The following is a 14,679-nucleotide window of genomic DNA, read 5'->3' as shown; positions in this document are numbered from 1 at the left end:
CCCCCCGAGTATCTCAAGAGAGCAAATTGTACACCACTAAACTTCAACAGACTTATTTTTTGTGAGACATGTTCACTTGCATAAGCATACCATTTAGAGAAGTAGTGCTTGTAAGCATTCGCTACAGAAAAACCAGCATCTGCAGCTTCAGAAGTTGAATGCGACCTCCATAACATACCCGTGTCTTCCCTGGTCTGGTGAGTTAAATATGTCTGATATGAAACAGACCTTCCTTATTTCAGCTGTTTCTCATCTAAAGTAGTAACTCTTGAATAATGACTTTGTCACCGGAACTGGTGTGTTTTCATCTTGTCTGCCTCTGACTGTCTTATGAAAGGCCCTGTCATGGATGGAGAAATACGAATGAGGAGTTACCGTAGCAATCCCAATGAGCCACTGGCAACATCTTTAACATTCTTTTAATTATCATTCATTGTAAATGAAAGAGCTGCATGGTGGCGCAGCTGTTAGCACTGTTGCCTCGTAGCAAGAAGGTTGCAGGTTCGAAACTCGGCTGTGGCCTTTCTGCTTGGAGTTGCGTGTTCTTCTCATGCATGCGTGGGTTTCCTCCGGGTTCTCCGGTTTCCCCCACAGATCACAACATGCCCTATAGGTTAATAATTGTGCGTCGCTTTGGATAAAAGTGTCTGCCAAATAAATAAACATAAACATGAATCATACAGGAACATGTAGGGGTTTTGTCTTAGCTGATAAGTCCCAGCCAGCTATATGCGCTCACAGAAAGTCTGGACATCTTTAGTTCTTTCTTACATTTCTGTTTTAAACTGTAGCTTTTGTTTCTTTACACTGAACGGCCACAGAGGGTTTTCCACCCAACAACTGCACACGTCTATCACATTCTCTGGACATTGAACTTAAACTTAGAAGACATTTGAAATCCAGTCCAATCACAAGCACTGACCACTTGAACTCTGCATCTTAACACTGCACTCCTCTCTTTAACCACTCCCATTTTTTGCCAACACCACTAAGCCATTGAACTCATTTGTGGCCTCTCTCATCATATCCGTGTGCCGTCAGGGTTGCAAAGGGCACTGACACGTCAGAGAAGCTTTGTGCTGAGGCCGCTGGAATGAATTCTCTCCAAACGGCCTTTTCATTCAGCAGCTGCGATGTATTAGTTCTGTCACGGGTCCAGATGAGGTTTGCCTTCCTGATCCGAACACTACGCTGTGGCAAATAAGGCCACAATACCAAGATAACGAAGGGCAGAAAAATAGAATCAAGCAACGGGAATAGAGAGGACAACCGCTCGGCAGCTGATCGTAGAACGATAGGCCACTTCAATATTTCATTGCAACAGTCATGCATGGTCACACAAACATGGACAGTGGCTCGAGAGCGACCGCCCACAGGTTTTAGGTAGCCATGTGTGAAATGGCAAAAGCCACACAACAGCACTCTCCCCGAATTAACCATTAAGAGGAAGAAACAGAGGAGGGGTGATGGTTGAAAGAGCACATCGTGTTTGCCTAATTTTCCCTCATGGGGACAGTGAGCACTGAGGACAGGAGAGCAGCAGTAGGCAACATGCAAATCCAGACCACACACGTGCACATTATCTTGAAATGCATTGATGGACAGTGATGGCAGGGTCCTTCCAAGCAGCAGACAAGTCAAAAACACCGATGGAGACTCACGACCGCCTACCACTGGCTCTAAGCACGTTACGCATGGCTGTTTGGTTGCCGTCCTACTCCTCACAGCACTCATGCAGAATTGATTCAATCCATGCGTTCGAAGTGAGCCAGTGAACAATCGAGAATCTTCTTGGTTATGGTGACAAACCCAGCTAAAGTGATTCAGGAGGCTCAGATTGCGTCGCTTCAGCCTTGCCAGAAGATATTTCTGTTTGACTGTCATTAGCAGTTTGCTCCATCACATCAACGCAGCCCTCTCCGACACCGCCGAGGCCTTGTTTTTCAGCTGCAGCTACGGTGGCAGTAATTGCATAAAATCACCTTATCTCCAGGGGTGTCGGTCCTTCTTGTGTCTCTCATTATATAAGACGAGTTCAGTATTAACAACAGAGGCTGCTCTTGTACCGGCATGTCTGATTTGCATCTGTATGTCACTAGGAAGGATATGTAAATATTTTTCCTCTCTTCTCTGCTCCTTTGCCTTTATGCTAGAGTGCCCATCCACTAGTTTCACAAGGTTATGATGCTTCAGTGGCCCGGCGACTGTGAACTGTCACAAGCAATCACGTATGATGGAGCCCTTGTTTCTGCACAGACATGCTGCTTTGGCAGGGCTTCGTCATAGCGACTGCCTCTTTCGAAGCTGGCCAGGAACGTGCGGATCAATCTGCTCCGTCGGCAGATGGGAGAGCTGCAAGCTGGGAGCCCCGGCACTCTGTGATCCAATATTTACAAGTTGAAGAACTACGTCGTGACACTCCCAGTTGGTGTTTTGTATTCTGCACAACACAGCCGCTTCGTTTTTGACAGTGTCAGAAAAAAACGTACAAATGCCACGCACGTAGGGAGGCGAAACAAATCAGATCGATACGCGGCTCATAGATTGAGAAGATTAGACGACTCTTTTTACAAAGGGGGTACATTTGGGATCTTTCGACCTTGACTGGGACAGTGCAGTCTGCAGCTGCCTCTATAAAAACCATATTGAGTTTCAACATTTAAAAAAGCAGTTTTTAAGATGTCAGAGCTGGTGTGTGGACAGGGTCACTGATTCGGTGATTGTGAGTCTTGTAGTGAAGTGGTCAATAGCTAGCTGTGTGTGACTGCAACAGCTGGGAGAAGATAGGCGTGATGAGCTTCGTGGAAAGCAGTTTGCACACAGGTAGGCAGCGATAATTTCTAAACCACGAGTAGAGCAGGGCGAGTTTAAAACGCGGACTGCCAAGTTAAGGGCCTTGACACGGGACGAGCTTTGAAAGCACTCTTCCTTTCTTCTCCTCCCACCTTCTCCCTCTTTGCCTTTGGAAACTGGTGCATGAGGCTAAATGACATTTAGAAATAAAAAATGTTCTCTGCCACAAACAGCATAACCCACTCTCCTTGAGAGGTTCTGCTCGCTGAGAAAACAAAATGGAAAGCAGCCATCACACAGAGCCGGACCACTGGCAGGAGATGAATAGTTTAAAAAAAAGCAGCTTGGCCTCCGTTCGCTTTACTCTAAATGCACAACAAGCGGCGCTTCCCTCTTATCGGAAACAGCTTTTTCTTTGCACGGAGAGCAGCAGTAAAACGGGTCTTAATGCATCGCTGAGATTCCCTGCATCTCCTCTCGTGTGGTCGCTGCTTTTTCAGATGGTTGTCCAGCTCCTCTTCATCACAGGGCCGTGCTGATATCATCTTCAATAAGGCAGTGCGGACTTAGCTTGTCGTAGCTGACTTATAGCTCAGAACCCAGCCCAGTATTTGAACAGCGGTGTGCAGATGTGCTCAGCATAGATGGGCTGTCATGTTGCGCCGTGCCTGCCGGCAAAAACTGGAACTTGATCCAAAACCCATGCATGCATGAGCGTTACACAAATGATATGTTTGACTTTATTTATTGGGAAGATTAGGGGTTAATCAGTGGGAAAGAAAGCTTTAGTTCAGCTGAACATCTAGAAACTCTACATTCTCTAAATCCCCAGGTGTTTATTTAGCAGCCTAAAAATTAACACGCATTTAAAGTGTTTCACATACAAATGATTTCCTTTTAGTTGCGTCCAAGTTACCAGAACAATACGTTATTATCGCCGCTCTTAATCCCTCCTAATCTCATGTGCAATTCATGATGTTCACCCTTTAAAACTGAGCAGGCAGATTAAAAAAAATCTACAAGAAATGCACAGACAGCGACAGAGGCTGAGCATATTATAATAGACTACTCTCGGGTTTAGAGGGGTCTTTAAAAAGTGACAAAGTAGATGATGCACTGATGTTTGAACCTTTAAACCCCCCCAAAATCTGTCACCGTAGCAGCTCAATATGACCAAATGTGCAATGTTTGTCAACGAAGAGCGGAGATTTGAAGCCAGTCACAAAAGAAATGAAGGAAGACTGTTGTTTTACCAAACAACATCTGCCAGCATCTCCGAGTCCAAGATAAATAACCACCCCGGCAGCAGCGCTACTCCTAAGGTTGGCTTTAAAAGGATCTTTGATATTCTGATTAAAAATTCATTCTGTTGACTCTGCCTTGCATGATGTTTTTGTATTTTGAATCTCATTACTTCTGCAGATATGGGCCTAACTTAAAAAAAAAACAACTGTAAATCAGATGCAACATAGAGCGTCTTGTGGCCGGTAAATTAGGCCAAAACAATGAAGTTCCCTTAGGAGGTTTAATCTGGAATTCTTCCAGCCTTTTATGTATTGCATGAGAAAATGTTGGCCTTGTGTGACCACAGCGAGCTGGAAGCACAGCTCTAATAATGCCAGCAAGACTTAAGTAAAAATGAAGCCAATTTAGCTAAATTTATTAGGTCATTTTAGTGGGAAAACGTAGCGAGGTAGTGTTCCTAATTAAAGGGATGGATCAGACTTCTTAAAAGTGTGTTTCTGTGAAACTCTGAATGATTTTTATCTCTCCTGTTGCAGAAGCGCTGTGAACAACCTCAGCTCAGACAAACAGAGATGAGCTCTGACCATATAGATAAGCTAACAGCTAGTCTGGGTGTGTTCAGCCCCAGGGTTACTGCCACCTTAAAACAGCTGAACTTAAACTATTTTAGTGAATCATCTTAACGCCTCTGTACAAACATACACCTTGATCATTTCTCATCTCACGTTTCTTCAGACAGAAACGTTATGATGATGCTACTTAAAGTGCCCCAAGTTGGATGCGCCAGAAATGCCATGGCTAGCTGTGTGATGGCTGTGTGGAGACTTTATAAAATAGTTGGCATGGACTGCTGCTTAGATGTTTACAATATTATTGTTTTAAGTTGACCCTTTCAGACTAGCTGTTAGCTTGTCAGCCAGTCATCCCAAAAGGTTGTTGAGAGAGCAGCATCAGCATCAACAGCCTGAGCAGGCGAGAGAAAGCTCTACCATCCTTGGACTGAAATCCACTCTGATGGCCACAAATGGCTTGCAGGCCACATGTTGGACACCCCTGTCAGAGCATTTATATTTTTCACAAAGGTTTAAAATGAGTAACATCTTATAGATTGGAGGCTACACATTTTTATAGCTTACTCTATCTGTGGACAAGTGCGTTCCTTCTCTTCCTGCTGACATCGTGACAGTTTTTTAGCTCCCAGAGCGTGTGACCCCGACCGCGCCTGTTTCTGTTCCACTCATCTGACTGAGACCCACATCCAGTCATCTCAACAGGCCTCTGAGACCGCCTGGCCTGCTGTCCTCAAAACTGCTGCCATACATTACTGTTACTGTTCCAGAGCGGCGGACGGCTTTGCTTTTTTACACAAGATTGTTCTAAAACACAAATAACTGTTTCATCTACTGGAGAGATGTCTGGATTCAGATTTAACCTCTGTGTCATTTGATTCTTAGAGGCGTGTGTGTGTGTGTGTGTGTGTGTGTGTGTGTGTGTGTGTGTGTGTGTGTGTGTGTGTGCTGTCATAACCTTGCACTCTGAAACAGTTATATATATATTTTTTTTTACTTTGTGAGAATTATGAAAAGGGAAGCCTGTGACCCTCATACACAACATACAAGTGTGTGTTTGCAGCTTTGTACATATTTGTACACACTCGTGTGCATTAGCATGTCTGCACAGCCATAAACAAACTCCATCTGTGCCTCCAACGCAGCTGGACTGTGATGGAACAACCCCCCCCCCCCCCACCACCACCACCACCACCACCCCCATTGCCCGGAGAAATCTCTCCCTCCAACATGCGGCCGTGTGCTCACACAAACACACCCTGAGAAACCTCACCAAAATACTAAAAGGAAATCTCTTTCTTGCTGCTTTTTTGTTAGCTTTTACTCACACATCATTCGTTCCCCACCCTGTACTCTTTCCTGCAAGCTTGGCTGTGTCCTTCGTCACACCTCCGGAGCTGTGTTACAGCCTGCAAAAACAAGAACCGCAGCACCTCCACGATCACCTGAGGGGCCTCTCTCGACCACAGCTTGTCTCTGTCCGTGCTTCTGGGCCATGCTCTGCACAAAAAACACACACACACACAACTACAAAAACCCAAAACAGGACTCCCTGTCTCTTCCTTTACAATCTGTTCACACAAGACCACAACAGCAGCACCAAAAGCTATAACTCTACATCACACACACACCACGGTAAGGATCCTTGGAGCTGTGCTCCACAGCATATGCTGTTTGCCACATGTGCTCAGTCACAGAGGGGCTGTTAGAGGTTCTGGACGGCATGTGGAGAGCCTGCGCACTCTGAGTGGCATAAAGGTCACTACATATTTCTGACAGGTGCTGGGTATTTCAGCAGCAACTTATTTCTAGTGAAGTGATCAGACTTCTTATTCTGATTGCTTTGACTAGCAAAGAAGGTCAGCCAGAAACTAAGAGCAAACTCAAGCGCTGCACAAGTAGACCACTGTGAACGGCGCTAAAGATTATCAAGCAAACAAATGCTGATCAGTTGTTTAGAAGGTGTGGGTTAGGGTGATTTTCATAGCCAGTTACATTTATGTCCCACGCACGTTTAAATATCTGGAGTGGTTTAGTTGCAGAAGGTGTTTTAAGTTTAAATGACTTTCCCTTCTCTCACTCACACGCCACATAGTTTCTGAATTGTTTGAAATCTTTTACTTGCCCAAGATTTCCCCCTTTGTCATGACTTATCTACCTCATACTGCAAAACATTAGCATTATGCTTACCTAAAAACGAAGAATGATGACTGGCGTTTGTGCAGGGAGGAGTTTACAGACAGCCGCCGAGGCTCACGGTGTCAGACAGCAGGCCATGACACACTCCTCCAGCCTTACACAGTATTATATAAACTAGTTGTGTTTTACCTTAAAAGATGTCTGCAAGCAGAACAAGATCAGTTCGTCATTATCATGGCTCTATAGTTGCATCTTTTTACAGGCTTCAACAGCATTTTCAGTTAACTTTGTAGAAGATGCGAAGCAAATACTACAGAAGGCCTAACCCCCCCCCCCCCCCCCCCCAATAAAAAGGTTCTGCCTTTCCTAATTAAAGAAATAACCTAAAAAATAAAAACTGAATTCATGCCTCTGCAGTGCTGTTGATGCTCTGTGGCGTTATTAGCGGGCTAATATAGGAGCACATGTCCCGTTTGCTTCTTCTTCAAAAAGTTATTTCATTATCATCGGTTAGATAATCACTGCAATTTCCTCACGTTGAATCCGTTTGACAGTTCAAAGAGAACAGTGATGAAAACTGGGAAGACATTACAGCTAAAAGGTTTAAAATCCAACAGTGACTACGTTTACATGCAGCCAATATCCGGGTTATGATCGGGTTAAGGTCGGTATTCGGGTTTCTGAGTTGATCAGAATAACCCGTTTACACGCATAAATAGAAAGAGTTACCCCTAACTTGCAGAACCCGATGTAAATGCGGACGTTGGGGTAGCGTCAGGACGTATGGACTACGTCCAGACGCAGTATGCGTCATTTCCGGTTCTTCTTGTTCTGGTATCCGTGAAAACAACAACATGTTTCCCAGTTCGGAAGAGATAGCGACCGCGTTTCTTTGCGCTTTAGTTTCCTCGTCACTCCAAAAGTGTGGTGCTGTGCCGCGACTCGCCATTTTGCCCCCAACTTGTTGTTTACTTCCGGTGTTCTGGCGCATACAAGACGTCTCACTACTCAAAAGACCAAGATTCCTTGCGAACAGAACATGCGCAGAACACACGCTTTGATGGGGATATCCCGCGTTTACACGACCAAACATTCGGGTTAGAAAAGGGTTACCCCAGGTGTAGTAACCGGGTTTTATGAGCATATCCGGTTTTCTGGCGGTGTTTACATGAACCTGCGGAACCGGGTTATTGTGAATATTCGGGTTTTAAAAGGGTTACTGGCTGCATGTAAACACACTCAATGAGAGTAGACTACACAAAAGCAATGATCATTATGGAAGTTTAGATAATCGCATTGAAAAAACACAAATGTTGCTACAACTGATAAACGTTGGTTTGATGGTGATTGGCCCTTAAGAGTTCACCTGTTCTGTCAGCAAACTAAACTAAAGCCCAGTTCACATGACAGGATTTTTAAATAGTCGGGCGACTGAAGCAAGAAAACACACACATTGTGTGACAAACTGCAGTGTGTGGTGTGCAGCAACTCAACAGACACTACGCGACAACTGCTGTCACTCAGATGGGAAATCTCCTGAGATAATTTGTGACTTTAAAGTAAACAAACATGGTGCAGGAGGAGCATGCTGCACACTTCAGTCGCCTCACTTTCTGATTGGCTACACGTCACACTGCAGGCAACACAATCATGGCCGCCCGAAAATCACGCTAAGACAACCCAACAGGTTTTACGTGTGTGTGTGTGTTAGCTGGACTCTGATGTCCTTAAACGGTTACGGGTGCTGTGTGATTTTTATAATGATGGATGCAGTAATGAGAGTTATTGTTAAAGGTTGCAAATAAACAATTAAAGTTTGGATTTATCCAAAAACAGAATAACGAGCTGCTGTGAGAAAAATCACAAAGGCTTTTTAGCATCTGTGTTCAGCTGAAGCAGAAGCTCTTTAGCTGTAATTGTTTATTTCACAACTCGGTGCAGTCCGGCTTTCCAACCCTTCAGACTTTCACAACCGCTGGGTATACCTTCAAGTTTTTTCTAACGCATTTTCCAAAACTGCTCCCATAACTTGCTTGTTTCATCCCCTCCTTTCTCTGTTGCCTAGCAACCAGCTTGACATTGCCTCTTCCTTGCCGTCATTAATCAATAAACTCAATATTCGTTACATTTGTTCTCTTTCACCAACAAATTTCAACCAAACGACATTTTCGTTTTGTTCTAGTAGCTGAATTAGAGCTAGCAGTCAGTTAGTTCATGAAAAGGCAGGAAGGTGCCATTTCATCAGAACTCTTAGATTGATGTGGTTTTATCTTCAGGAAGGAAGCAAGAAAAATGCTTCAAGAACATAGTAGCCATGGAAGCATGTGCTTTTGCCAGAGTACTAAGACCTGGAGGATTCAATAAAAGAGGGATGGCAGATGTGAAAAGGGCTGGCAGACACCGACCATTAGCTTAATGACAGAATGAGGAATGAGGAAATGTGAGATGAGATTCCAAAGCTAAGCAGTGCAAAAATTAGCTTTTAACAAGAATCAGGGCAAGTAATCTCATAAATAGCAAAGCACGGAGAGGAATGAGGATTTGATGTTTTCATGCCTCAGGTAAAGGAAGCAAAAAAAAAGAGGGTAAACAGGTGAAAAAGGGTGGCAGTGTCATTAAGCAGGCTAAGCCACAACTATCCGCTGCATTAATGCTATCTACCTGCTTTCCTCAGACTGCGACCCTCTGCTTTGAACTACTTCTGGGCTCTCTGTGAGCATACCTGAATCCCAGCTTCAGCAGCTTTTATGGACCCTGAGCTGGTAATTGCACATTTCAACATTTCTTATGTTACTTCAAAGCAGCAACAATCTTGTCACCGAAACAAGACAGAGTGCTGCCGCGGTACTAAGCCAGGCCGTGAGGATTACTAAAGCCATGCATTGTTTTTCTGACAGTTGCTGATTTCATTAATAGCACAAAGCTTTTAACTAACTTTAAAGTTGTTTTACCAGCAAAAAGTTAAGCTCAAGAGTAAACGCATTCATGTTTTCTGTAGGCTCTTCACTGACTTAGAAATGTAAAGGCTGCATGGCAGATGAGGGTGACTAATCTAAAAAGACCCATTAAGATAAAGTAAAGTGAAACTATGAAAACATACAAACTAATAGAACTATGGTAGCATATGTAGGAGCAAATTCTACCTTAAAAAACCTTGACCAATCATAAATGTGGATGTAAGTTACTGCTGAGTCATTCCCAGGAGCCAGGCCGGCTGGTGACAGAGGACCTTTGCATGTCCAGTAACCTCCTGTGACAGCCAGTAAAGCAAACAACAAAGCTGACAAAGGCTAAATTCAAGGCACAGGAGGTCTTCACTCACAAAAGGGATGTCCTTAAAGGCTGGAAAGTCAGCAGATAAGTGATATTTAATAACTGTCACCTCTGTTTGCTTGCCTACATCGGCAGAGGCACTCTGAGGTGCTCGTGGCCTGTTGTGAACTCAGCACGAGCTGTCTGCAGTTTGCAAACTCAGATAACAAGAACATCAGGACAGGCTCTTGATAAAAGTCTCAGATCATGCACTTAGGTTGCGTTTACACGACAAAATACGCTGCTGCTGTTGTGAATCGGACCCGTTTGGGTGCAGACACAGCAGAACCCTTCCCTGTCGTGTGTCAGGCCTCAAGACTGTTGCTTCCTGCCGATTTCACATTGGGGCCACATCTTGTTCGGAGACTTTCTTTGGATGTTCTTTTGGACTGAAATCTTGTGAGTTTGATCCCAGATGTCTACAGCATTGTTGTGGATACTGGATGGAGGCTGCTGGGATTTGCAGAGTCACACAATGAGGCCCAGAACATCAGACCAATCAGGTGTGCACAGGTGCCATCTGAAACATCAGAATATGGTGCAAAAGTCCGTTTCTTTCAGTTATTCAACCAAGAGACCATCTAAAGGCTCAGGAACCCTTTGCAGGCGTTGATGGATTTGTCAGCTGATTGATTCTAGAATATAGAACTTTTCCACAATATTCTAAATGTCTGAGTTTTTGAATGCGGGGCTTTCATGAACGATGAGCCATCATCATCACAATTACTACAAATAACGGCTTGAAATATCTGGCTTTGCGTGTAATGAGATTTATTAGTTTCATCTTTTAAAGCTGCAATGGCATATTTGGAAAACCTTAAAACCTTTTTTTCCATGCATCTCAATAACATTCTAGCATTGTGTAGTTACGCGTATATTGTGGAGATAAAAACACAAAATAATAAAGTCACACTTCCCTGGGTCCTCCATTCATTACACACGCCCGTATTCAGCAGCAGAACGCCACTGGTGTGAGAGGTTCTCCGCTCAGTAACACCAGAGAAGGAGACACAGCCGGTTGCTACCACTTCACCTTTAGGACAAACTACCAGAGTTCCAAAACAAAACACACCATTTGAAGTCACGGACAAAAAAAAGACGTTTGGACCTAGAAAACGGCAAATGGTGTTTAGCAATATCTCGCTTTCTGTGGCAATGTGGGTTTTTGTTTTCTGCAGAAGCATCTCAGGAAGACGCTCGAGGGGAGGGGTGAGTGTTCTGTAGATGCACTATAGCAGCTTTATGTTGAATTACTGAAATACATAAATCTAACAATCTGCTGCTGCTATGTGAACAATCAACAGGGTTACCAGACCTGCATAATATTTCATTGTTGAAATAAAAGGGATGTTAGGGATGTATCCTGGTGCGAAAGATCCTTTTACTTGGATTCTAAAATATTTTTATATGCAATTTTTATGATAATTGGCTGCCAGACATCTCTGTGCACACTGAAACAAAAGCAGCAGCGGCTGCTAAATCCAGCTCATCCAGTGTATTGAAGCCAGCGTGTTCCTCTGTATGAATACCGTTAGGAGTTCTTACATCCATGGTTTTTATTCAAGCATCCATCCATTGGCTGCTATCAATCTCCAGCTGTTGTTGAGTATTTCTGTTCAATAGAAATACATTTTGACCAAAGCTATTGCTGATAACTGGTATTTCATATTGAGCTGCCTTCATTTGATAAAGATTAGCTTCAGTATTGGCCTCAGTGAAGCCTTTATCGGTGGCCTTGTGGCTGTGGGGATGCCATCACTGTCTGAATGACGTTTGAGCAAGTGTTTTGTGTTGCACTTAGATCAGACCGTAAGGTGGTGAAGGGCTCTTGTTGGAGCAAACATTTAGAACCGGCAGCATGAAACAGGGTCACTGCTCCCACAAAAGCACATCCCTTTGCCTTCTGCCCCTGTATTTAATTAAATTCTGATATCAGCTTTTCTTCTTCTTATCCTTCTCCTCCTCTTCATCATGCGTGAAATTGCACAGCATTATCTTTTATTTATTCGCTCTCATTTGCTTATTGTTTCTTGTGAAAGCTTTCGTACTGCTCTGCTGTCTCGGATACGATGCTCTGCCTCAGCTCCGTTACCGCTCAGGCCCACCTCCTCTGCAGGTCTGAATCCAGCTCATTTGCAGGCGTTGGATGGGGAGCTGTGGATCCCCCCCCCCCCCCCCCCCCCCCTCCAACCCCCTTTCACCCAATGACAGCACAGTGAGGTGCTATGAGGGCTGAGTGCTAATGAGCTGACTCTGCAATGCTGGGGAAGATGCTCTACAGAGGGGGAGTCAGAGGACGGTGCAGTCGGAGATGCTCTGGCAGACTGGGGTGGTGGTGGTGGGGGTGTTATGGCCGTGTCATGCAGGGGTTAGAGGGCCACAGCTGCACTGATCAGACAAGAATGTGTGCCAGTAAAAATAGACAAAATTAACTCATCCTTTAACATTAAACATACATTTCATCTTTATAATCCACATTTGCAATTTGTTTCTGGCATTTTCAAGAGAATCAAATAAAAAATAGCAAATTAAATGATTAAATGTCACATCTGTCACAGAGAAGTATCACCAGTTGCTAATTAAGTTTGCCCCCACTTAAAAAACATATAAAAGCAAAACACCTGAATGCTTCTTGATACTAATTATCAGTGTAATCATGTTTAGTTTGGAGAAGGAAGCATGTTTACCGTATGTTGCTCACAGGAACAGCTCCTAAGCACCATGTCAGCTTTCATTTATGGGTTTTCTGAGCTGTATAATAAAATTAAACTCCAGGAAAATAAAACATGACTAAATGCTATTCCGTGGTCAGAAGTCAGAGGAACGAGTCTGCAGCGCATCGTGAGTTTGACATGAACATGCTGTTGGTGGTCAGAGAAGTCCTGGGACAGGGAAACACTTACATGCGTGGGTGACCGAGAAGCTGTTGGACGACTCCAGGTTGTCGACGTTGTAGTTGAGATGAAAAGGTTTCTCGGTGGTGTTCTGGTTGGTGTTGTAGAGTTGGACAGCGAACCGGAACGCGCTGTGCTCCTGAACCGTGGAACGCATGAACAGCCCTCCTGAAGAGACCACGGAAGCCAAGATCAGACTAGTTCAGTCCCGTCCCTGCTCTGGTTCTTAGCTTCAGTCAGGAAATAGGTTCAATAAAAACGCGTCTAGAGGTTTTTTTTTTAAATAATGACTCGTGCATCTGTGGAGCAGCGCGCCTGTCAGTAACTCTCCGGACTGAACGAAGGACACATCGTCTCCCATCATCTTAAAAACTGTTTTCTACAATTATTCCAAAGACAGACTCGACTCAGGTAGCAGTTTTAATGTCGTTTCCTCAAACAGCTGCTCTTAGCTGAATGTGTATTCAGAAAATCAAGTTGCGCAAAGCTCCGCGCGCGTGCAGTTTCCTTTTTCTTAATCACGATAATTTACCTAAACAAACCAAAATCCCAGCAGGAAACATACTCACCGATATTTATCTGATTGGGGAATCCTGCGAAGGACTGCTCAGAGAGCCACAGGAAAAGGAAAACCACGCGTTGTGCCATTTTCTCCGACCTGTCTTTTCAACTCCTCAAAAGGGTCTGTATCAGCAAATTCATATGTTCTGGGTGGAAGCCGGCAGCAAACGGAAATCCAGTGGAGAGATGATGGTGGCTCACAGTGCACCAATTCATTCACTGAGGTGCAGCCCAGCTGCATAGCATTTTTTGCAAGTAAAGAAAGAGAGAAAGAGAGAAGCAGGGAGAAGGAGGCTGGGAGAGGGGGACGACGGGGAGGGGAGGGCTGGGGAGGGGGGAAGAAGATGGAGATGATCTGAACTCTGATTGGACCCGTCGCGGCAGGCCAGTGTTGGTCAAACTTGATCTGACGTTAAATTAAAAACGTCTCAGCCCGCCGGTTTATGACACCTCAGAACGAGCGCGCGGCACTTGTCAATATTAGCCCACCGCTGACCGAGTCAATAAGGCTCTGCAGTCTCAGGTGGCCGACGGTTCCTGCTGCCTCCAGATGTTCCAGCTGCTGGATCGTTCACGCATGAGCTGAGCAAGGTTTGCAGCTATTTCCCCAGGAGTCTCAGGAGGTCAGCGATCAGGACCCAGAGTACAGACTGGAAAATATTAGACTTTATGAAAGTGAAACTTTTGATTCAAACACATCTGTAAAGTGTAAAATAGCTTCTTGTCATAAAAGATTAGGGAACATAGAAGCGCCGGTGGCTGGAGCTGTCCATGGTTCTGAAAAAAACACCAACCTGTTTCAGTGTCTGACTAGAAGGGTAAATACATAAAGTTACGTCATCATTTGCAGTGGAAATAAGTGATGGAGCTTTTTGTTTACATTTAAAAATCACATCTGCCAGAATAGCCATATAAAGGTTATGGCACTATAACACCTTACAAGAGTCTGCAAACGACACAGAACAACTTTAAATTGTAATTGCTTGAAGACACGAGGGATCCGCTTTGGTCTTTGGACCAAACATGTCTTCAACCTCTGAAGGGCTGCTTGTAGCTTGTGGCAACAATGACAGGCAATTATTAGAGTTTTTGGATTGTTTTGGTGGTTTGATTTATTTCCTGTTCAGGATTTTTGCAAATTGTGCTGTTTTCACAACAGAGTAAAA

At 44.3% G+C, this 14,679-nt stretch overlaps 1 protein-coding gene across 4 annotated transcripts in view; it reads right to left on the bottom strand.

The window, feature by feature from the left end:
* LOC107394330 (glutamate receptor 3) overlaps nucleotides 1-13,736 on the bottom strand; it is a 176,476-nt gene extending 162,740 nt beyond the window's left edge. For all 4 annotated transcript variants that reach the window (XR_001574010.3, XM_015973347.3, XM_015973280.3 and 1 more), the window contains exons 1-2: nucleotides 13,522-13,736; nucleotides 12,962-13,120 (exon numbers count right to left, since the gene is read on the bottom strand). Coding sequence is in view for 3 of the 4 variants with exons in the window: in XM_015973347.3 (XP_015828833.3) it covers nucleotides 12,962-13,120; nucleotides 13,522-13,600 (238 nt within the window). In the remaining variant the exon portion in view is untranslated. The remainder of the gene's footprint in view (nucleotides 1-12,961; nucleotides 13,121-13,521) is intronic.
* Nucleotides 13,737-14,679: the final 943 nt, after the last annotated feature.

The sequence above is a fragment of the Nothobranchius furzeri genome, chromosome 1 (genome assembly GCF_043380555.1).
Source record: "Nothobranchius furzeri strain GRZ-AD chromosome 1, NfurGRZ-RIMD1, whole genome shotgun sequence".
NCBI lineage: Eukaryota > Metazoa > Chordata > Actinopteri > Cyprinodontiformes > Nothobranchiidae > Nothobranchius > Nothobranchius furzeri.
The sequence above is the reverse complement of the archived record's forward strand: the minus strand, read 5'-3'. Positions and strand labels throughout refer to the sequence as shown.